General features: G+C 39.4%; 1 protein-coding gene and 1 long non-coding RNA gene across 4 annotated transcripts; both read left to right on the top strand.

Annotated features, from left to right (window-relative positions):
* Positions 1 to 12: 12 nt before the first annotated feature.
* LOC135463773 (uncharacterized) lies at positions 13 to 23,960 on the top strand. Of its 3 annotated transcripts, none has more exons than XR_010443590.1 (3): positions 13 to 261; positions 14,230 to 14,413; positions 23,694 to 23,960. It is a non-coding gene; the product is annotated as an uncharacterized LOC135463773 (long non-coding RNA). The 3 variants fall into 3 exon arrangements; XR_010443588.1 differs by lacking the exon at positions 13 to 261 and adding an exon at positions 11,849 to 11,938; XR_010443589.1 differs by lacking the exons at positions 13 to 261; positions 23,694 to 23,960 and adding exons at positions 11,849 to 11,938; positions 15,787 to 16,201.
* LOC135463911 (nuclear apoptosis-inducing factor 1-like) lies at positions 16,332 to 21,411 on the top strand. The gene is made up of 6 exons (XM_064741375.1): positions 16,332 to 16,498; positions 17,343 to 17,505; positions 19,390 to 19,462; positions 19,980 to 20,042; positions 20,359 to 20,379; positions 21,102 to 21,411. The coding sequence occupies exons 1-6, from the start codon at positions 16,332 to 16,334 to the stop codon at positions 21,314 to 21,316; spliced, it is 702 nt and encodes a 233-aa protein (XP_064597445.1). The 3' UTR covers positions 21,317 to 21,411.
* Positions 23,961 to 25,612: the final 1,652 nt, after the last annotated feature.

Below are 25,612 nucleotides of genomic sequence, written 5' to 3'. Positions count from 1 at the left end.
GCCTATATCATACTTGTAAATCAGAACCATCATCCGTGTTTTTACTCAGTCGAACAGAATACTGCTTACAACATATTGGCGACGATGATCCAAGAACATACCAGGCGGATTTGCATGAAGTTTTATCGCACCATCGACAGTATCTCACAATGAATAAAATATCTCCTCCGCCACCATTTCTGTCTACAACAAGCCTGCCATCTTAGTCATGGGGACTCTGGGCTGAAACTTTGGAAAATTTTTTACTTGCCATCAATCAAGGTGAGTTTTCAGACGCATGAATACATTCTACTTCATTGCATGGGAACTAAAGGCTAACTTCAACTGCTGATCAAGATGCAGCCGGAGAAAGTGAGTACTAACCACTAAAAATGTAGTGTTGCCTACATTAGGTCGGCATTTCCAGTCCAAAGTTAATGTTGCTGCTGAGCGATACAAATTTCCCCTGAGGGCTCAGTAAACACAAGAAACTGTTCATGAGTACTGCGTTGTTGCTTTGAGAGAACTTGTCATTACACACAATTTGGGAGCTTACAATATGAAAAGCTGAGAAAAATATAACATTTCGCGATTGCGCAAACGACTGATGATGGTGGATGATTTGATATTTCCGTCTGCTGTAAATGCTACTCGCCTGATTGAAACCGCCGTGAAAGAGGCGCGCTGCCTTCCTATATCAAACAGTACTCTGAATCCTTCTGCAGTAAATACAGTACTGGCCATTCAAAAGAAATGGTGTCAGCGCCCTGACAAACAGTAATTTTCAAACCAGCCTGTGAATAAAGATAAACTTTCTTGTTATCGGTGTGGTCCTGCGTCACATTTTGCAAATAACAAGAAATTTCCAGCAAAAATGCTACACGCCGGCTGTGCTCAGTACGTGGACATTTTGATTCTGTCCGTAAATCTGGTCAGTGTGCTACAAATCTGGTGCACTCTGTGACCTCTGAAAGTGATACTGTTCTGCCTGCCGTTGGTGATTTCTGTGTGTTGACAACCTGCAGCACATAAGCTACAAAACCGGTGATGTGTGTTCTGACAGTAAATGGTATTTCTGTTCCGATGTTGGTTTACACTCACTAGGCCCCAATGTACTGTCAAAAAAATGAATCTGTTGATACTTACTTGTGTGAGGTTGAAGGTTGAACTTTAATGAGTAGAGACATGATCAAATTGTTTGGGCTGAATGGTGCTACATTATTGTGCGAATCTGAAAACATGAACAGTGCTGATAAAAACAACCCAATGCCACAGTCTTGCTTAGCTTCATCAACTGAAAGTCCAACACATACAAATGTTAGTTACAAACCGTCTGTGCCCACCTCTGATGTACATGTGGATGGATGGAAGGAACTGTGTGAAAATGTTGAGTTATCCGATATTGCTAAGCCTTTAAAGCACATTTTAAAACACATGTTTGTTTCATCAGATGGCAATTTGCTACATAGTAAAGGTTTTATGCACAAAGTGAAAGTCATTGAGAAGATTGTCCCATTGCAACAAAAGCTGAGACGATTTGCATTTGAAGACAGAGATAATAGCGGTTGAGTTATAAAGATTAGAGAAACTTGATGTCATAAAAAATGACGTTAGAATGGATATCTCCGATAGTTCTCTGGAAAAGTGGAGATCTGAGACTACTATTTCAGACACGCATCCATTACCAAAATTTAATGAATTGCTCTTCGAACTTCGCGGTGCTGAGCATTTCTCACGCCTGGGGATTTTGAACATAACGATTGTGTCCAAGATAGATTATGATGCTTTTTTTAAATGTTTAACATAAAGCAAATCATGAAAAACCTGTAATAGTATTTATTAACTTACTTCATTGGTCCCGCCGGAATATTTCGCTTACAAGGCGGCTGGCAGCTTTATGATTGGAGGAAACTAGCCTTCCCACGTTCGACCGGAGATGAAGCCAGCATGAACGGGATCTGAACTCACAGCGACTGCATTGGAACATTGAAGTGTTAATGGCGCATTCTAGGATTGTGCAAGATTTCGTATTTTGCAATGTGTTAATTTTATGACACTATGTCCCTCCCAAACCCCCCCCCCCCCCCACACCCACCCACCCCCCGCAACCACTGGCTTTATTTTGGATTACAACATTATTAAAGCTATGTATTACATTGCCGTTTTATGATTGTCTTTATGCTGACCCATGGAGGTAGAACAGAAGAGAGCACAACCCGCGGCTGATCAAAATGTTCAGTGGACTTCCCACTGATATGAGAAAATAACTCACTAAAGAGAATTAGCTGATGTGGATGTAGACATCTTTATGTGATAAATTAGCTTCCTGCTAAGTTTTGTCTATATAATGTGTAATCCACGTCTCGAGGACGCATACGCGATGACCTATCAAAAGCCAGGCAGAGTTAACCCAACGTTAAACGAAAGGTTGGATGTTTTAAATGGGTTTAGTTATATTCTCAATCCGAATACTGGCTGTTTTATCGCAGCAGTGCGTGTACCCTTGCGCGGAATTACCAGACTGGAACGAGAGGTACATATAATATATATCACATGTTACATGGGGATGCTTTTCATCTTTTGTATGTATCGAGGCGGGATGGATTCATTCAGAGTACAAAGACACAGCGGGTCTGTCTGTCCGTCTCGCTTGAGAGACTGGACAAATTGCGTCTCTTCTACAGTACATGTGCCTTTGACTCAACTATGTTTCGTTCCAGTCAGCTTCCAGATTCAGATTTGGGTTGAAAATTTATCTCAGTGAACTTAATCCTTACTGTCCTATTTCACACAGTAAAATCATGATGTCAGACATGGAGGTGACGAAAGGCATATGCAGACAACTGTAAACTACCGTCCACAAAACGAACGTGAGAAAGAAAATACACCTATATCCACAATAAAAATTCGACAAAAATCGCGTGTAAACGTAAGTGTGGGAAAACATGGTGACTCAATTTAACGCGGTACGTACAGTATGCCATACGTGGGAAGGTCCAGCAGCAGCTTGCAGGTGGTTGTGGGTTCCCTCCTGGCTCTGTCCCGTTTCCTCCTACAATTTTGCTGGCCGCCGTCGTAAAAGTGAAATATTCTTGAGTATAGCGTAAAACACCAGTCAAATAAGTTCAGTTCTTCTAAGTTCAGTCTCTATCTGCCGTTCTCGGTGTTCTGGTCTTTGCACATACTGCAGGAGGCTTTGTTGACTGCTGCTGGTTTTTATCATTCTGTTCAGTTTTGTTTTAATGACAAGCAAGCCTGCTTCCCGTGGCACAGATGCACACGTAGATGTTGGCAATAGTACTTTAGTCTGAAAAACAGGAGTATACAATGGACCAGTAAAAAGAAAATAATACCGGTATTCGTCATCCACATTCTTTTGTGTACGCATTGTTTGCGTTAGTTCTCGCAAAACTAGTACTATAATTATGTGAAGTTTTTAATCTAGACATTACAACTTTCATGGTAATATTTCTTCCTTAAACGAAATCTGTACTGAGGCGAACAGGACATTGTAATATAACTATAAAGAAGCAACTTTGGTGATTCAAATTCGATAGAAATCTCTTGGTTATAGCATTCATATACAGCCAGTGTTTAAACACATTACATAACAGGCTGAGCTATACAACTAAAATTTAGCCACACTTCACAAAAGCCAAATCGGTTGAGAGCAACCAGGGTGCCCTCATGCCAACGTTGAAAAAGACATTCGTATGTCAGTCGACAACAAAAATGGACGTTACTAAGAAAGTAAATAAAGCACGAAATTAGCAGGAATCATAGAAAGAAAAGCAGTCAGCAGTTTTTATTTCAGTCATCATAATGTCGGTGAGATTTGCTTCGCAAGCCATCCCTAAGGGGCCTGTATCAAAGTGTGTGTGTGGGTGGGGGGGAGGTTAAGGTTTCTTTATGACCTTGAGAAATTTGTAGATCTTTAGCGCTTCAGTTTCCTCTATAGTCCGTCTACACCAAACAGCGTTTTGTAAAAGTTTGTCAGACGCCCATGTTGTAGTAAATGTAATCAAAAATAGTAACCTAACATTTCTGACAGGTCACGTGATATGGTAGAACTTTCTTTTATCTTCAGCGGTAGAAAAGTTCGAACTCGAAACACTCCCAATAAAATGATACAGAATTGGCGCTGATCGGCTCAGAGTGCAGATAAGGTTTCCTGTGTTAAACCTTACAGCCTTGGTCTCCCTTGAATAGATGTACCATACCAAGAATTCAGCGTAGGATAGGCATAGCCTGGGCTTACCTATCTCTCAGACCAGACCAATCAGAATCGTTTCCCTTTAAGCTTGTGGAGCTTATCCCAATAAGCTTGCGAAGTAAAACATGGTTGTTTATTTCCTTCGAATCCTAGTCACAGATGCACACATAATGAGGGAAGAATAGAAAGTCCTTTTCTTTTCCAGCAACGTCAATTGTTCTTGGCCTTACTTCCTTAGTGAGGAGGAGACTGTTTTGTACATTCTGACATTTTAAAAAGAAAGGGTGGTTAGATCCCTTTTCAATTCACTATCAGAACATGCATGCTTATGATAGCGCATGAGTAAACGGAGATAATCTAGTCTATCTTTGGTATAAGAACTCTGTAGTACTTGCAGGAAAAGAGAGCTTCATTATTCAGAGCAAGGCAGAAACAACGACTTCTTTCAAAGAAGTGGAATAAATCCAAGACACCTGGAAATCTGGGGACTGTTGCCTTGGAAGTTAATGTCACATTTCCCTGAAATTAAAACACACCACACAGCTGAAAAAGAGCACCCAAGACACCTGGAAATCTGGGGACTGTTGCCTTGGAAGTTAATGTCACATTTCCCTGAAATTAAAACACACCACACAGCTGAAAAAGAGCGTGGATGTTAACTGTGTGTGTATGTATAAATGTGTGGGGTTTTATGTCGCATTTATCAATTTTCATTTGACCAGCAGGAGTTATAACGTATACTGCTGACACTGAAGTACCATCCCGAGGACAGCATATGTGACACCCTACCAAGTCACATTACACTCACACTGGGTCAAGCAGACGTGTCCTTGCTCTAACCTCCCAGTGCTGAGCGCCAAAGAAAGAAGCAACGATTACCATTTTTAAAGTCTTTGGTATGGCATGACACAAGACTAATTTAATGTCCCCGATTTTCAATGAATAGATGAATCAATACTTGGGGTTAAACGTGGTCTATACATCTATACATATATACTGCGTCTTCTTCTCATTAAAGCCTTTGGTATGACATAACTCCAAGTTAAACCCAAGCCCACCCATCTTCGAGGCGTACGCTCTAATCGCTGTGCCAGTGAAGCTCTCACTATATTTTGTTGTAAAAACAACTCTCCAAGAACTTGTAATCGGAGGAAATAAGAAGTTGATTACTTCAGATATGACAGAATTAACGCACAGGAACAAATCTTGGAAGCCAGAAAATCTTCGGACTGATGTAAAAGTTAATGTGACTTTTCCCCTAACTTACAACACATCATGACGCAAGACATATCCTGAATATTAACTAGTTTCTTAACTAACAGCTATCTCAAATTAAATCACTAGCTGATTTCTATGGCAATCATAATAATTTATGTCATTTTAGTCGCCATGACGATGTAAACACAATACTACATTTGATGAAACTGACTGTAGACTTTACCAGGATAGCTTTTACATTCAAATCTAACAGTTTCTCACCCTTTGAAGATATATGAATAGTCACCGTTAATACATGAGCACTACAAATCCAATGCAAACATTCCATCATTTATTACCTTTGAGAAGACAGAACGAGCACATAAGAGTCCGCCTACGTGTGGCGTGCCTTATGTATTGTGTGAGCAGCAAATAAGTTACAAGAAAACGAAAGTAAAACAGGCTTAGTATTTACTATAATTACAGCAAAGAAAATACAGTCGTAACCCTCACGGAGACTGTAGATCTGAAACATAACATAAAAATTTGAGTGACAACAATCTCATTTATTAAGGGATACAAATGTCATGACTCTGATTTTACTGCCTGCTCAGCAAATGTCATGTACACAGTTGTCAAAAAATCTGAGTGACAACAATCTCATTTATTAAGGGATACATTTCTAAAAGACACACATCATTAGATTGAACGATAACACGATTGTCTCTCTTCGTGTTAAGGTGTACTCTCTCTGTGGTCAGCTGGAGCTGAATACGCTTGTCCTCGTAAACGATCAATGCCTGCCAACACAAAAACATCCACAGGAATCTCTGCTGCTCAAACGTATTAAACTTTACACACAGAAGAGTTCCACGCACATGTAATATACTGTATTTGTAGTCTACACCAATTACAATGATTTCCAAGAAACGGAAGTATAGGAGATTTATAGAACGCCAGCATTTAAATAATCGTTTTCGGAATAAACAACAAAGCATTTTTACCAGTTACTATATTGGTTTTCGTTATTAGAGCACAAGGACTCTTTTTGGGATAACCCATCGTTCATCTACTAAATTTAACCAATCAGTAAACGTTTCACTGTCTTTCCTGGTTTTGTTTACGCTATGTCACCTATACGTGTACACCTATCCACAATTGTCCCACAAGATAGAGCGTAAATCTTGTTACTGCATTGACTTTCATTATTAGAGCATAAAGACTCTTTTTGGGATAATCCATCGTTCATTTACTAAATTTAACCAATCTATAAAAGTTTCATTTTCTTTCCTGGTTTTGTTTAAGCTATGTCACCTATACGTGTACACCTATCCACAATTATTCCACAAGATAGAGCGTAAATCTTGTTACTACATTGACTTTCATTATTAGAGCATAAAGACTCTTTTTGGGATAACCCATCGTTCATTTACTAAATTTAACCAATCAATAAAGGTTTCATTTTCTTTCCTGGTTTTGTTTAAGCTATGTCACCTATATGTGTACACCTAGCCACAATTATCCCACAAGATAGAGCGTAAATCTTGTCTATCTAACTTATCTTATCTATCTAATCGTTTTTCTATGAACACATATAAAGTGAATCTGACTGAATACATCTCCTCGGTAGCGTCATGACTAAAACTGAACACTCAACGTGAATCTGACCGATTACGCCTCCTCAGTTGTGTCAAAGCTGAATGTGAATACCTAAATTGAATCTGACTGATGACGTCTCCTCTGTATTGTTATGAATAAAACTAAATACCCAAAGTGAATCTATTTAATAATAATAGTGTCCGCCCAGTAATGCCCTGTATATAATTGTCAAACAACAAAATGAATCTCACTCATTTCTACTCCTTATCACGGACATAAAGTACCTTTGTACTTAATAATCAAAGAAAATCTGATGGATTTGTACTATCAGCAAAGCCATCAATGCAACTATGTACTGAATATTCAAAATGACTTTACTGATTTTAGATATGATGAAGACTGATTTTACTGCCTGCTCAGCAAATGTCATGTACACAGTTGTCAAGCTCGAAGTGAATTTCATTCATTTCTACTGATCATCAAAGACATAAATGCAGCTTTGTTCTAAATACTCAGAGTGAGTCTGATTGATTGTATCTTCCCAGTCGTTGTGGACAAGGTAAGTATATAACTTATATATAACATGTGTAAGTGAAGAGCCAAAATGAATCTGACTGATTGAATTTTGCCCGTTGTTAAGGACAACGTATGTATATAACTGGTATACTACATGAGCAACTGATTACTCAAAAGCAATCTGACTGAATTAGATCTGTTGCTATGATTCACACTAAATTTGATTTATTGTGTCGATTAGTGTCAATGTTACAGCTGTACGTATACTCAAATTGAGTATGTTTATGCGACAATGGCGATGATTATTATTATTCGGAATGTGGCCATCGAGTTTGGCCACTCTGGCCACAAATTTAACCGCCTGACATTGATGAGGCATGGTTTGTCCACATGTTTTAAGTGCGGTAAAGTTGGTAGGAGATATCCGACGAACCACGCACTAGTGAAATGTTTGTCATAAACCATGAAAGCCACAAAGGAAGTGCAAGTAAGCACGTTTTTCTTGTGGACAAAGTTGAAATGTGTAGAGCCTGTCTTGTTACGCGTCGCTGTCTAAACGTAATGTTGATAGTGGGTATCACTGATATTACAGAGAACTGATTATAGCCAACAAGTTAAACGTCTATAATGCAGTCTACATCACGTTTTTCTTGTGACAAAGTCTCGAAACTGAGCATATAGGAAATAAACAGACCTCAAAATAAACAGGAAATCGTCCAGACTAGAAATAAAGATGTGATATACCGCCAGAGTAGGTAACACAAACCTAATTCAACTCCTGTACCTGTCACGTCCTGACCATGTGCAGATTATCACTGTTCGCTGATACATGCCACCTATTGAAGGTCACATCACCGTGCTATGTTTAGAATTTGAGATTTATTGGTTTGGTTCAACACTGAGAAGAAACCCTACCCACTCCCATCCCACAGCTAGACTAAGAGAGAATATAATACGCTGAATCGTAGGTGAAAGAAAAAGAGATTTAATCATAAAGAGCCGATCTGTTTTCATTGCCCTAAATGGTGAATAGAAAAAAAGGCGCTATGGACCGAAAGTCGTAAATAACTAAACTGAATAATTCATCATTTCTCCCCCAAAAGCACTAAAATCCGTAAATAAATTCTGATATTGGGCAAGCTGTCTTGTGAAGAGGTTGTTTGTTTGTTTTTTTTTTGGAGGAAAACGATATTTTTTATTTAAAAAAAAAAACTCAAACAACAAGTAAACAAGCAAACAAACAGCGATTTCTTCAGTCAAAACTTGCAACTTTGTCAGAAACACATTTCAGTGTAAATTTAGAAGCTGTAAATATTTCTCTCACACATATGAAGCTGTACATTTGTACTATTTTATGTATTAGACCTACTGCAACTCATGAATCTTGCCATATATAATTTTGTCATAAATGTGTTTAAATTTAAACTTACTGAAATTTACAACTAATTTAGACAGTGTTGACTTAAAAGTAGTATGTATCTCGCTGATGACGGAGGGAGGCCATTGTTTAACCACTGAGCCGCAGGCCGAGCGTTTTATTCTAATCTTTCACAAATTCCCATCAACGTCACGGTTGTGAGATAACCCAGCTCTTGCTGACCTCCTCTGTTGCCGTATGTGGGAAAGTCTTTCAGTGACATGTAGTTGGACATGTAGCCCGGTTTCCTCTCACTATGACAGCGGCAGTCGTATATAAGTGACATAATCCTAAGCACGTACTTCAGATTCTACTGCAGATTTTAACAATACACAGGTAACGAATTTTCAGTGGACGTCAATGTTTCCTTGCTGCTTGTCCGAATATTTTAGAAAATATACCACAGGCATTTTATTTGTGAAGACAGAGTTTTTTATCATTCTGGCTTCATTGGTACATTGATTTGCAATGTTGTTCTCAGCCATTCACTATCATACTTGTGTAGCCTCCAAGAAAAAAAAAGGTTCTTTCCTTCTATTTACCTATGCTTACTAATTTAACTTTCTCATTGTTTATTCCTCCCTCATTTTTAATCTCTATTATTATTATCCCTTGGGCCTTTTCCCTCCAAGGGGTCTTGACCATAGTCAAGAACCTGTACCATTATCTAACAACATATGGTCTAAAACTGCTTACCTCCAATGCTCAAGTTCCTGCTTTTTCTTAGGATCAGATATTTGTAGGGCAAAGGCACTAAATTTAACATTACGAATTGCTATGGAGAGCGGCATGGAGTGCTAGGAGAGTGCGTACAACAAGGAAATCCACTCTAGGTTTGATACATTAGAAGGATATGTAGGCCTACGTAAGGAAGATGGGCAACACAGGCATGGCAGCAAGAAATCCATTTGAGACAGTTTCCCTTTTTCAGTTTCGAAACTGAGTGATTTCGGGAAAACGTTCGCCAGTACAGCAATGTTATCCACATACCTTCGAACAATCTGAGCCGTACGTGGGAAGTTCAGCCGGCAACCAAGCATGGTCGTGGGTTTCCTTGGGTTACGCCCGGTTTCCGTCACCGTATAAGTGAAATAATCTTGAGTACCACGTAAAGCACTAATCAAATAAGTAAATAAATCAATAAATAATCGGTGTGTTTATTCTACTTGTAAACACAAAAATCTACGTTTCTTTCCGTCTTAATGCACAACTGACTTGTTTTTTTCTTTCAGGACAAATGTTAGGTTACAAGTAGAGGAATTCGATAAAGATGATAGCGATAACTGTAAGGTCATTGGTGGATTCCCCAATAGCCGTGATCCATACATAGCTTACCTCTTTGCAAAAACGCGGGTGACATAATTTAAAGAGAGATTTGTCAACAGGAAGCAAGAAGGCTACATTGGAAGCCATGGCGGTGATATGTACTTTACCCTACAGGTCAAGTATCTGGACCATCTTGACCAATGGATGTACGTGATTCAATCCAACTTACGCTGTTTCAGCTCTGGCATTAAATATCTCAAACTACCCTTCACTTCTGTGTGATTTGTTTCTCACTGAATTAGATGCCTTGAAGTCTTCGAAGTCCAAAGTGTGCAACATGAAACACATTGTCAGCGATGTCACACACAAACCACATTATTTATTGGTGGAATATATTGTTTATTTTTCATGAGTATAAATCACACTAGCAAATGTCTCAAGAAGGCCTTCCGTTTCACAAAACTGAATACTGAGGCAGTATTTGAACCAGCTACTCAGTAAACTGGCATGCTTTAATCTGAAGTTTCAACGTCAATTCTATGTGTATCGTCTTCTCAATATCGACATAGTTACTCAGGATCAATCTTATTTATTTTGTCTGTACAATATAGTGACGTGAATAGATTAGAATACTTAGTGTGAATCCAGCTGAATTCGCCTCCACAATCTAGTGACATGGATATAGATGTATATGAATAATTAGTGTGAATCTTGCTGATTTCGTCTACACTATATAGTGACATGAATGCACCTGAATAGTTAGTGTGAATCTGCACAATTCGTCTACACTATATACTGACATCAATACATCTGAATTCTTTGTGTGAGTCCTCCATAATTTCTCTACACTATATAGTGACATGAAAATATCTGAATATTTAGTGTGAAGCCGGCATCATTCGTCCTCACTATATAGTGCCACCTGAATACATCTAAATATATGTGTATATGAATACGTAGTGTGAAACCTGCTCATTCCGTCTACACAATAAACTGACAGGAACACTACTGAATACCCAGTGTGAATTCTACTCAATACGACTACTCGTTTCCACAGTGGTGTCAACATAACACTTCATTACCCAGAGTCTGTCTGATTTATTTTGTCTGCACAGTGGTGCCCACATCGCATTTGGTTACCTTGAGTCAGTCGGATTGATTTCGTCTAGTCTAGAGTGTACAAAAACGAATAATCATTCCCTGGTTCATGTCTTGAATGGTACACTTTCAGGGCATGCTCGAATTCCTTTCGCGAAATCACGCCATCATTGTTGGAATCCATCTTGGCGAAGGTAGAGCGGATGAATTCCTCACTTTTCACTCCTTGCATCGTGTAGTAATTCCGCCACTCCGCGAAACTAATTGTGCCGTCTTTGTCTATGTCCATAATATCAAAAAAAGCCATTGTGGCAGTTGGTATAAGCTCTCTGAGGTACCAATCCTGTTTGCTGATAATAGTTTGAGCCTTAACCCAGTCATCCTGACTCACTGACGCCTCGTTTTTGGGTTTGCCCAGGGCCTCGAGGATGGAGTCCCAGTGCTTTTTGTAAGCTCGCGCTAAAACAAAGGCGTCTTCAACTTTTCCTGCACGTAGAAGCTGGACAGGATACTCAATGAAATCCGCAAACGTCAACTTGCCGGTTTGACTAAAGTTCAAGAACTTGAAAAGCGCCGTCCACTTCTTTTGTATATACATCTCCAAATCCATCTGGGAAATGTAGGAAAGGTCGACATTACAACATGGGATCACAGTGAGTAAGCAAAATAGTGTCTAAATAAATAAAACAAGCATTTAAATCATGCACACAAAACAGCCACAAATGAAAGAACTTACATAATTTTAAGGCTTTCTCGAGAGGTGACAAGCTTCTGACCTATATCAGGTTTTAGTGAAGAGAAATCCTGCTAAGGACAAAACCCTAGAAATATCCGGTATCGATCAGAGAAAAGCGCAACACCTCACCAAGTACAGGCCCCTCTGCTACAGTCTGTTTCTTTTAAATTATTTCGGGAGATCAAGGCAGGGTGGTGTTATATCAAAGAAAATTGTTTATGTTGCTGCATCGCTTTGCACTCAGTGGTGAGAGGTTTGATCAAGGATACATGACTGCTGGCCCAGTGTCAGTAAAATGCGGCTGGGTGGGGTGTCATTTCTGGTGTGTTCGGCCTGGTATTTCAGTGGCGACAGCACTTTGGCTGCACACAACCCCTGCCATAAGAGGACACAATCTTAGCAATTATTCAGTTATGCGATGACGAAGAGTCATTAGGTGTGTATGCATAAATATAAATATATATTTATGTATACACACCTAATGACTTCGTAATCGCATAACTGAAAAATATATATATATTTATGTATACACACACCTAATGACTCTTCGTCATGGCATAACTGAAAAATTGCTAAGTACGACATAAAATCCCAAGCAAACACACATATAATGTACATACATTTTAACTTATCATCAATATTCAGCTCTCCTTAAAACCAATGGAATTTACTACCAAACTTGACTTTTCGTTGCAACACGCAACACCACCTGATTTATACATTCATATGCTGGACTTCCATATTTTTATCAGGAAAATGTTGCCAGAGTAGTTTTTTCTTATTCATAATTTTAAGCTCCATAAGTTTGTTTACAACAGGAGCGAAAGGAATCTGAGGAAGTCATAAATATCGCTATTTATAAACGAGTGGCACGCTGGACAACTTCTGCGTAATTTCTTTTACAATAACATCGCAAATATGTGGCTACAACAAAATTGCAAATAGCTGAATAAGGGCTACAAATGAAAAGAGTCAGGCTACGGAGGTACTGTTACAGTGAGAATTGAGTGATAACATCACATAAGGTATAGGCAGACAACCACAAGCTGCACCTCACCAGGGATTGACAAGCTGCTAGAAACAGAGCTACAGCAAGATCTGTGTGCAAATGTTACAGATTGAGGTATAAATTTATGGAAATGACGATAGAAAATACACAAACCTCAAAGGTAGTGGTAAAGTTTCAACACGACAAACATAAACCGTATCATCAGGTGTCGAGAACTATAATGCGGTTAGGTTTTTACCGTGAACTCATGTTAACTGATTCTGAACAGTACGCCTGAGTGAAGGACAAAAGCTTCCGATGTACACCACTGGTTAGGCAAAAGGTCGTCAAAAGGTCGTTAAACCGAGCATAAAAAAATTTACTGTACAAGTCAAAAAAAGTCACTATTGTGCCTTATACTTTATTCTATGTGTTTTTTCTACCTTCCTATGGCTGCTGGTAGATGTAGAGGGCGGGGGACATGGGTGGGAGGTCTTATGGTACATAATAATCTATGGAGGAGGGAGTACATAGATAAATATGGTCCACAGCGGCTGATTTGGATGGGGAGGGGGGGGGAAGCATGGTACATTACCATTATCAGCGGCGGGGGATTTAGGGGAGAGGCTTGGTACATAATAATGATTAACGGAAGGGGACTGGAAGGGCAATGACAGTACATAAAGATGATCTATTATGAAAAATGGAAAGGGGGTTGGGGGTGGCAGTATGTTAAGGTGCCGTTAAATGAAAGAAAATAAGGTAAGGCAGCTTGAGTAACATCAGAGAATTTGCAAGGTGATATTTCAGGACATGAGATGTTTCACCATAAGGATTGATGAATAGAATTAGTATGGGGAGTTGATAATGGGGAGTGATAATTTCAATTTCAATTTATTATTCAAGCACAATTTATACTCACATATAAACATGGCTCAAATAAGCATTAGGAGGGATGAATTCACGTAGTATTACTTGAGGCTTCGGGTCCAGGGGTTTTTTGTTAGCGCAGCTTCATGTTCAAAGAAGTACCACTTGACTCCCACCCAACCCATCACCACCCTAGCCAACTTTTGGAAAACAACTGTATTGCTTTACAGCTTGAAAATTTCATTTAGCATCACTTTCAGGATGTAAAAAAAAAACAATATAGGTAATCATCAATGCTATTTTGGCTTTACAACACAAGGTTATTATACCAGTATGTAATATTATTGTAGTTCAATCAACTCAGCATCATCGGGGGTTCTAATCTTAAGGAGGCGACCAGACGGGTGATGTCTCAGACCATATCCCACAATGTTGCTCTGAACCTTAATTGGGCAGGGAGGAAGGGCTGGAAAGGTCAGCAGACTGAACCGAAGAGAGCATTTGGTGGTCTGCGCCTATGCGCTGCAATGAAAAGTAAGCATTTTACTGAGCATTTGTTTTTGATATTAATGTATCCTGGACAAAGTTTATGTGCCTGCATTTTGGTCCTTGGCAATTTGCTTCCCATCTATCGCATTGGTGATTGGTGGGTTAAATATTGTAGTTTTTCATTCTCTCTTTTTTTTATGACCTACTTGGAGTTGAAGAACGTTCATTTTGTCTGTTTTACCTCAGTCTTGTATTTTGAGGGGAAGAAAACTAAAGAACCACAAGTATCCTAGCTAAAAGGGCTTTCGTTCCTCATTCTATATTTGGTTGTACTTTTGGTAGCATGGTAAACTGCTAATTATGCTAATTACTGGGAACTGCCAACATTGAACTGAACTCTGTTCTGTCATGGAGTAAGTTCAAAAAATTCTTTATGTACTATCCCGTTCAAATATTGTTGGTGCTTTTGGTTACATTTAATAGAGATGGGAGATCGTAACAGTGCTTCTAGAAATATAACCTGAACTGTCCTGATCATAAAAAATGCTTGAAACAATCCCTACCTACAAAGAAGAAGAGTCTAGAAGATCACAGATGGCAGCCCCAAGTAACTACCATAATTGGCAGTTGATTGTGGTGTTGCAAGTCATAATTTCAAAGTGCGTGCAACTACACAAGTGGAATAAAAGGCCTTTAAGCTAGGATAATTGTGGTTCTTTAGTTTTCTTACACTTAATGAAATAAAATCCTGTCAGGTGATTCAACCGCTTAAATAATGGACTGTCTTACAGAATTGACCTTTTGTTTGACAGGCAAAGCGGCAGGCATGAACCCTCAAACAACTGGTCCATACTGATTGTCCATTATGTAGTTGATTAGAGGCCTTGAAGGGGACTTTTATTTCTATTTCCCATAATAAATCCTGCCAGGGTCATCAGGTCGCCTTGATGAATTGACCAGTTGTTTATGGGCTCCAGCCTTCGGCTCAGGGGTTTAGCCAGAAATCTGAAGCAAGGTGTCCAATTTGCCCGTTTAGAGGTCATTTTTCTTGAGAAGGGTGTCCAAATTTGAAATTTTCCTATCTCACTCATGTTAAAACTGTTGAAAATAGCCCGATAAAATGGGACATTTCGCTACAATTTACGCAAGTGCATTTGCCAAATGAACGCCAGTTTCATAAACCTCTCCGTATAAATTAGCGTAAATTTCTCCGTACTTTTCTTCGTAAAGGCAGGTCCATTTTTGGATGTCGTTATGAATAGACGTGTTACGACAATCAGAAATGAGTGAGTGCTTATGCAGGCGGGTACATCCCGCCGCTGCTTGTGCAAGGAGCTTGTATGCCAGAGGTACGCCGGCTTAATTTCATTGTAGCCTGTTGGGATATTCATTTCAAATCATTACTTTTGTACTTTCAGTTTACAGCCCAGCTGGTTTTGATGAAGTTTAATGTGATAGCGCTGGAAGTTCAGTGAGTTTTTATAGTGTAGCTGATAGATAACATACTCGGGTGTGACGTCAGGCGGGAAGAAAATGGCGGTCCGAAGTTGACAACACGAATTGATGACAAAGAGGTTAGAAATACTCAGATATGGAGGAGTATAAGGTATTATTTACAACTGGATTAGGTAAAACAGATCGTTGAGGTAAGTTACTGCTTGTATCCGTGTATTTTATGAACTGACACGTTTATTTCCTCAGGGTACACCGGTTACGCAAGACTTCAGATGGAAAACGAAAAGGTTTTCAAGGAGTCGTGCAATGACATATCAGATTTTATCTTTATGTGTTTAGTTGATGTATAGTGTTTAGTTGATGTGGTTTCATTTTTTTTTGGGGGGGGGGGGGCACAAGAAATTGCTTTACATTGCCTTGTGACATGATAATAAATCAGCTGATTAACTGGTTGCTATGAATTATGGGAAATTGACATTGACAGCTGTCGTTTGTTACTTCAATCATCATGGCATTGAATGTTGTAAAGAAGGCAAAGAAGCCTAATTGGGAGTCCAGGACGACCAAGGCCTTGGTCATGGCCCTTGAGGATCATGGTCACGTTATTAAGGCAAAGTTTGGTAAACATGTGACCAAATCTGAGAAGAACAGTTCTTGGAATGAGATATACCAAAGGTACCTTAAGCCCAGATATTAATGCTGCAAAGGGCTGTTTCAGTATTTTGAAGTTCCCCTAGCTTAATCTGTGTTCACTCAGAATCTTCAAACATATCAGTACCTTGGTGCTGCCATTCCTAATTTTGACCTAAAAGTGGATTTATGAGGGCAAAAATAGGCTGAAAAAAAGGGAGTAAATAATTATGATATCACATTCTTACTGTGCTTTGGAATTGAAAAGGATTGTCTGTCCTCTTGCGTCCTTTTAAACTGAAGGCTACTCACATCCACACAGTGTCATGTGAAAACAACATTAAAATTAAAATAAACCCGATAAATTCTAAGAGATACAAAATTGTTTTAAAAATGTTTTTACATCTGACATGGTATTTCCTGCCCTGGCAGAAGTAAAAACTATCTACAATACATATCTGTTATGATTTCTAAACTAAGAACTTCTGATATCGATGTTTTGGTTAAGTGAATTGATAAATCAGGATTCACCTTTGGAAACTGTGTTTTCATTTTAATTCACATACTTATATCTTCATAGTACATATGTGAGTACGGCTTCCTCTCTGGCCGTCCTTGCAAAGGTCTGCCAGCATCCTGTGGATGGTCATGGGTTTCCCCTGGGCTAAGCCTGGCTTCCTCCCACCTTAACGCTGGTTGCCATCGTATGGGGGTAATATCCTTGAGTACCGTTTAAAACAGCAATCAAATAAATAAATAAATGAACATTTGTGAATACTATTTCAGTTTGTCCTTTTCTTTGATTTACCTTGTTTTGGTGACAAGTACAATCAAATCTGGATATTATGTTTCTATTTAGAATGCATTGTGCAATATTATAGCTTCATAGAGTGAACAGTGTGGCAAAAGTTGAGAGGACAGTGGAGGAAATTAAGAAAAAGTGGAGTGACCTGTCAAGTCAGGTTAAGCGCAAAGAGGCTAGGAGGAGGGCGGATGCCAGAAAGACTGGAGGAGGGGCTCCCATGGAGGAGCCATCTGATACGGCATTGAAGGTGTCACACAAACTCTGAGATTCGTAATAAATAAATCCCTGTTGTCACTATGATAGTGTCAAACTAAAAGTTTTCACACAGTAAAGGCCTTGTTACTCTTGTCAGTGAGGGCTTTCTGATGATTTCCTTCAGGGTATGCATATTTTCTCCCCTACAGACTTCAGCACTATTTTAGCTTAATACTCCTTTAATGATTATGGCATATTAAACAATTTAGTACAGATAAATGCATGTTAGTAAAATGCATATATATACTATCCAAAAAAAGAAACGCATAGGTGTTTTGTTTTATTTTAAAATGAAATAAATACATTTTGTCTTCATTTCATGAGCAAAATGTGTTTTAATATTGTTAGCACACATTTTATTCCTCAAAACATTTCTTGGTTGAAAATGTTGAGTTTGGAGGCCGTTTTTGGAAGAAGTAAAAAAATACAGCCCCACACTGCATCACGTGCAGTCTTACACGCCGAACTTACGCATGGAAAGCATGCAGTGTGTGACTATAAAACCGCAACTTCGGGCCGGAAATCGGCGTCTTTCAAGTGGTGTTTTCAAGCTGATTCAACATGCCACGTCTTGACACTGTCACAAGAAATATTGCCATTGGAAGACTTCAAGCTGGAGAGTCCCAATCGTCCATTTCTAGGCGTCTACACGTCAGCCAGAGCACGATTTCACGGCTTGCTGCCCGCTACAACGATACTGGGACAACAAATGACCGTCGGCGTTCAGGTCGACCACGTGTCACTACAGCAGCCCAAGATCGCTACATAAGGGTCCTCCATTTGCGTGACCGTTGTGCTACAGCTGAAAGCACAGCAGCCAGCATACCGGGACTGAGGAGGATATCAGGTCAGACAGTGCGGAACAGGCTGAGGGAACATGGACTGAGAGCCAGGAGGCCCTATATTGGGATTGTGCTGCGTCCTCACCATCGCGCCAATCGCCTCCGATGGTGTAACAACGTGCCTGCATGGAATCTACGCAACTGGCGACGCATTTGGTTCAGTGATGAGTCCAGATTCCTATTGCAGAGACGTGATGGTAGAAACCGGGTTTACAGACGTGCTCACGAACGTTATGCCCCTAACTGCGTACGCCAAGTGGACAGATTTGGTGGAGGGAGTGTGATGATGTGGGCAGCAATATCGTATACTGGTCGTACAAATCTTGTCCACGTTCAGGGAAATCTTACGGCCGTACGCTACCGAGACACCATCCTGCAGCCACACCTCTTACATGTCATTGACGTTCAGCGGGAGTTGTTCCAGCAGGACAACGCCAGACCGCACACGGCACGTGTCACAAGGGACTTCCTCGCCGAAAACAATGTAAATGTGCTACCCTGGCCGTCCCGTTCCCCGAATCTTAACCCAATTGAGCATCTGTTGGATGAACTTGATCGACGTCTACGCCAACGTCAACCTCAACCCCAAACGCTTCAAGAGCAAGTTGCATGTTTGCAGGAGGAGTGGCAGAACAATCCCCAGGCCTCTATCCAGCGTCTCATCCAGTCCATGACAAGGCGTGTCAGAATTGTTATTCGTGCCCGTGGTGGTCACAACAGATACTGACATTCCACTCAAGTGGGAGACTCATTGTGAGTGTCTTACCTCAAGTTGATGGCCTTGTTGTCTAGATATGGACCCTTCCTTAATCTGTGTAAAAAAATATTTGCAGAATAGCAATTCTTATTTAGTTATGCATAATTGAAAAGACTGCATCACTTCCGCAAAAAACCGGGTTATGCGTTTCTTTTTTTGGATAGTATATATTCAAGCTGTTTTAGGCTTAAACAAAAACATTTGACAGCTCCTAAAATATATTTTCCATGTGTCTCAAAGGAAAGTTACGATGAAATTTTATTGGTTTCAATTGCAGATAATAGCTTTACTGGGAGACACAGCAATAGAGGGGGTGTCTCAGGGAGTTGACACTTTACAAGGTAGTTTAGGTAACGGTATAATATTGTCCATTACTGTCAGTGTGGCCCTGGCAAAAATATTAAGTGGTTGATATCGCCAGTGTGGCTGCTTGTACCGTCTCTTAATTTTTCGCAGAAGACCACTTGACTTGTCTTCCATCACTGTGATATACCAATGATTTACTGTAAGTTTTAGTATGGAAAAGTTAATGAATATTTTGCCAAAGATGGGTGCTTTACCTAGACACTCCAGTTTGCTCAACCCATAAAACTAATCGGCATCATATAAGTCAAAAATTCCTGAGTATGGCATGAAATAATATGGAAGTTATAAATAAAATAAGCATGTGGCGTGGTTAGGTATCAATCACAGTGTTTTGGGCTGGTCAAGTTAGTGTCTCTCTAACTCACACATAGGGAAGTCTTTGTTACAATCAATGTTCAGATGCTTTTCCATATGAACTGTCTGCCATTAGAATGCTGATGAATGGACTAAAACAAGTTTAGTTGAACAAATGCAAATGACTTGCCAAATGTTTATTTGTAGATGACTGTTGTGAAGATGAGCCTACCATGGGTGAAGGCCCCCATACAACACCATCTGAACCAGGTACATTGTCATTGTATATAAGTATATTCACAATATTGGTTCAAAAATGTGCAAATGTTATGTACAGTACACTGATATGTTAACAAATCCTCCTTCATCAGACCTCTTATTTGCATTACAGATTTTGTTATTCTACTCAGTTTATACAAAATTAATGACCAGTTTCGCTGGGCAAACAATTACAGTCGATAAAATAAAGAGATGTGTCAGGTACACAATTAAGCCAGAAATCCACTTTCTACTCTTAATTAACATAGCTCCTGTACTAGACACGTTTGATTTGAAACGGATACCTGTTTTTGAAATATGCCTACAGAACCATCAACCTCCCCCCCATGCCTTTGAAGATTATGCTATCCAGTCTAGTGAAACGCCATCTGCTGTGCAAGGTAATGACTATTGCAACAATTCTATAAAATAACTCACATATACACACATGAAGGTGATAGTAATACTGTTATTTTCATAACAAAATGGTACCAGACAAAAACACAAAAAAGAATGACTCTGTCACCACTAGATTTCTAATGAGCATACGTTTAGAACACCTGTCACCCTATGCTGTGAGTTCTTGGGTTGAGACCTTTATGCCTTATTCACAAGGTCCAGAAAAATTCTAGTACAAGACAAGCAATGTAAATGTTATCCAAAGCCTGGTAGACTTGGATGTGGAACCCCAAAATGTAAACGGTAATGTCAATTGTCTGTCCACTGTTTGGTGCTGTCCTGATCATTTGAAGTGTTGTCTGGAAAACAAAGGTGCATGGAGAGTGATTCCATTTGAACTGTTTGGTTTTGCCTATTTGGTTAAGATGTTATCTGTTTTTAATACTCAGGAATATCTATGATAAGCTTCATTTCTTGGATTTTAGTAGTTCCTTGACTGATTACTTAATCAGTAAATGGCAGATTACGGGAGATACATTAATCTTTTTGTTTCCTAGTGTAATTTTTACCAGCGTACCATATACTAACATTATTGATTCGTAGCTAAAGCAGTATTGTACAGATTTTGCATGATTTTTTTGTTATATTAATAGTTCTGCGAAACAAGCTGAATGTTCCCACAGCAAAAAAAAGTTCCACCTACACAAATGGACAGGCTGGAAGAACTCGAGAAACAAAGGCTGGCGGTCGAGAGGGAAAGGCTTCAGATCGAGAAGGCACGTTTCACACTGGAGCAACACAGATTTAACTTTGCTGTTGCCCAGAGTGGAATTAGCGAATGGCCAGATTTGGCCACCATTTTGCCTCAACAGAGCCACACCAACTGATATGTTACTTTCATTTATTCATTTATTTATTTGATCGGTGTTTTAAGCCGTACTCAAGAATGTTTCACTTATACGACAGCGGCCAGCATTATGGTGGAAGGAAACCAGGCATAGCCTGGGGGAAACCTACAACCATCCGCAGGCTATTGTAAATGACTTAATGCAGAAGGCCGGGGAAGTATTGGGCAGTTTGTGTGAAAAGATTATCGTTTGAAGATTTGAAAATGGCGAACAATGTTTTTGTTAGATTTACGTAGAGGTAACAAAATTTAATGGAAGGTCATAACACACACTTAATCGCAAATAATAAATACCTTCATGTGAAAGGGGAGGTAACTGTGAAAACAATTTTGATAAATCAGAAAGCAAGACTTTAAAACCCGATTCAAACCGTACTCTTTTTACAACAATTTACATTGTATTTCCTCGGTCTTCTCTTTTAAAATTTTATCCAAAAAAATTTATATTTTTTAGAGACATATGAATGCCATAAAATATTATTTTTGTACTAAGACGTCTATATATGTACTGTATGTGTGCACTTTCGTGCTACATGCACACATGGGATATTAAAAGTCTGCTGCCTGACAATGTTTGACGTTCTGATTATGTAACATGTCTTCTTTATTCTCTGCGATGTATAGTATTGTGACAAAATGCTAAAGTGCAAAATGATACATACTTGAAGGTGAGAAGATGAAAACTGGCGAGTGCAAAGGCTATATGTGCATTATATGTGTATTAGACAGTATTAGTTGTTCTGGACTATCGGTACAAACTCTGCAGTACCCTGCAACTGCTGTACACTGATGCAAAAGCTGAAAATTGTGTATGAAACAGCTTGAAAGCCTTAAAACTGCATGCAGTTCTAGGTCTTATATAAGACTAACAATGGCGTTAAGGCACTTTCTTGGTACGTTTGGCCCTCAGCATAAGGCTTTGAATAAGTACTGGTCAGCCAGGTGTTTGTGTAATCTAACTATGTAGGACATCATGCATAGTAACATCGACATGGCTTTCCAGTCAGGCTGCAGCTCTGTCGTACAACTTGTAGTACAGGTTACTAGCTAAATCTGAACCTAACAAGTTCATCTCTGGCTCGTGCCCCTGGTGAGGAAAAATCGTAGAAAAACAATTTTTTATTGCCTTTCATATGACGATAAACTTCGGTGAAGCCTTATTTTCTTTTCTTTTAAACGGACTATGCCGGACATTTTCAGCAAAAAGTGGAAGTGGTAGTCGCAAATCAATCCAATCCTATGCCATTATTAAAGAACAGCCCAAAATATTGCCCTTTACCATAAATCAGGCTCATTGATGCATGCCTTAGTGTTTAGAACAGCAGGTAAAGTTCAATAAAACCGTTAATTCGGGTCGAATTAGCAATTTTGTCAACTAAATCAACGGTTTTCATTGCTAAAGCGTGCATGGATGAGGCTGATTTTTGGTGGGAAGTATTATTTTGCCTAGTTCTTTACCAATAACATAAGATTTGATTGATTTGTGACTATCAATTTTTTTTTGCTGAAAATACCCGGTATAGCCCCTTTAAGTAATTTCTTGGTTATCGGATTGGTCAATTACTGCTGGTTACAAAACTCGTTACATACTATAAAGGGATTTAGTTGAACTTGTCATTTTATAAGATTGGAAAAACAGATACATTAAAGAGCGGCATATACAAAACCTTAATGGTGTAACCGACGTAGGAAAGATGGCTTAATGTCACTTGTGCATTGTACTGTGACGTCATTTCCACTGGTGTTTGTCTTGATGCTGTGTTGTGTCGTCGGTATAAGGTACACTATTGTGAGAAAACAATAAACAGTATTTTATTCCGACAAGAGTAGCAGAATGGGATCGGCGAATACGCGAATGAATAATGTTCATGAAAAATTATGACCAGTTCTAATCAACCGTATTACAGAATTACAGAATCCGACCTCTTGACACTGTCCTTCCAAAATTTGCCTTGAAAGTGCCATTTTAATCAGAAGTAGCTATAAATGGGGAAAATTAGGTTACCCACCCGTCTGAGGTGCCCCTTTAGTTTAAGTATGCCTGCCCCTCAGCATCTTGACTAAGGCCTATATGATATTTTTTGAGTGTGAATGCATACAACTAAGTTGTATTGTAATTTGAAATTATTCACATGATCAGTAATACAAGCTGGCCTCATAAAGACATCCCGTGATCTCAAACCATCTCGAATTGGATGATTTGAAAGCCAATTGTTTTGTTTCTTTAAATGGGCTTATTCTCACAAACTTTCAGTTTGCCTAGGATGATTCTATACACGTTGACGTGTAGTTATTTCGATACAGTTGTATTCAAAGAAACTGACAGTTAATTTGCCTTGTGAAATGTGTGTTCACAGAAGCGATGCTGAAGAACGTTGCCTTCAAAACAACAGAAGACCAGGTCGAGAGAGAAATGATGATATGGCTTCGCAACGCCTGCGACAGGCATGGGGGCAGGAAGAGGCGCGCTCAGTCTCAAGCCACTGTGTCAGTAGTGACTGTTTCGGAAAACAGCGAAATCGCCGAAAATGAACTTTAATCGGTCCGAGCTATTTTCCTGTGCTTGATTTAAGAGTCAACTCTTTTTGTACCATTGGTGCAGGTGGGATCAATTAAACTATTTGAAACTTACATATACATGCTGGTTAAGTTCCTTACTTTATAAATGTAAATAAGTTCTGAAACTGTTTTGGTGATTCACTGGTCTCCCACCAGTTTGTATTCTTCATCAAACCTTTTGCAAAGAGCTGCTATGGTAACATTTTCAACCTTAAAGCCAAAGGTTTTGACAGTCGTACTGTTTGGCATATATGTTGCTTTCTTGTCGACCAATAGAAAAAGGTTAAAAAAATATCAAGGTAGAGTTACTGCAAATATCAATTTAACAAATGTCGCTGAATGATTACTTTTATTCCTAGGAAAAGCAATGGATGTGATTGGGGATAAGCATTCTGGGTCTTCACTATATCTGTTTAGGACCAGTTATGAGCAAAGAGTACATTGGCCCAATTCTAAATGTACTGTACTGGCCCTATTCTTACAAAGATTGGCGCTGTATTGGCCTAATAACTTTATGCAACTCTGAGCCAATCAATGTATTACTACACTGGTCCAATGCATGTTTTAAAATGGATACATAATGCTGAAATCCCCAAACCAGTACTGGACCAGTGCCGCGCCAAAGTGCAAAACGTGTATTGGTCCGATAATGGTTCCCCCAAATGGCCCAATTGAATAGGCCTACGTGTCAGCGTGCCAATATTGGTCCAATGCTTTTATGTTTGTTGGGGGGCGGACGTTTTCCCGGTGGGGTAATTTGATCCGCCACCAGCAGCGTCACGAAAAACAGCGTGTGTGGAAATGCGAAGACTGCGAAAAGACCTTTTACCGGTTGTGGGATTGTGTCCATCAATGTGTTGAAGTCACCACGTACACTCTTTGGTAAAGGCCGAACGGTTTGTACCATTTGGCTAAGCGGTGATGCCCCCGTCTAGTTGCGGACACATCACCTCAAAAAGGGACTTTTACTCTCTCAGTTGGTATAGCCGAATACTCACCGAAGTATAAACACATGACGTATTTCGTACTATGAATGGTTCAGTTTTCGATACTTGAGATTTATTGGTGAACTGCTTTCGCAGTGGCACAGCGAGTGCTAAATAACCGTATGCTTCCAAGTTATTAGCTGAATTTTTTTTACATATATGTTGCTTAACATGTTTCTGTGGTCATATTCTCTGGATTTGGTGCCTTTTCTATGTAAATTTGAATAAAACAATTATTGGACATCATAGATGGCGCTGTAGGGCTCTTCTAAGCCCACTTGCCATCATGCTCGCTAGGTCAACACCCACGGCCATTTGCTGCTGCACATACATGAAAAAGTATGACTATCGATACCCGTAGATAATTGTGTGACATGATAAGCTGTTCTATAAGACAATCCAGAAGCTAGAACCACGCGAAAAAAAATTTGTTTTTTTCTATTTTTGAATACTACACAGGACAATGCCTGTTGTCAAATCGATGTCAGCGATAGTGTATTCGTTGGATTTGTGTCATTTTCAGCCACCCAGATAGCCACCCTGCTGTTTTTTGCAGAACTCATGTGATGTTTTTTGTACAACATAATTCTAGACATGCAGGCCGTCGACTGAAACTGACATATTTATCATACGATCATGCAGTATAAACACATGCCGCATTTTGTTCAGAGAATTTCAGGGGGAATAACTCTGGGCCGCTTGTTGACACGGATATAGACGGGGAACAGGCT

This window comes from Liolophura sinensis, chromosome 3, assembly GCF_032854445.1.
Source record: "Liolophura sinensis isolate JHLJ2023 chromosome 3, CUHK_Ljap_v2, whole genome shotgun sequence".
NCBI lineage: Eukaryota > Metazoa > Mollusca > Polyplacophora > Chitonida > Chitonidae > Liolophura > Liolophura sinensis.
This window is presented reverse-complemented; position numbering and strand designations above follow the sequence as displayed.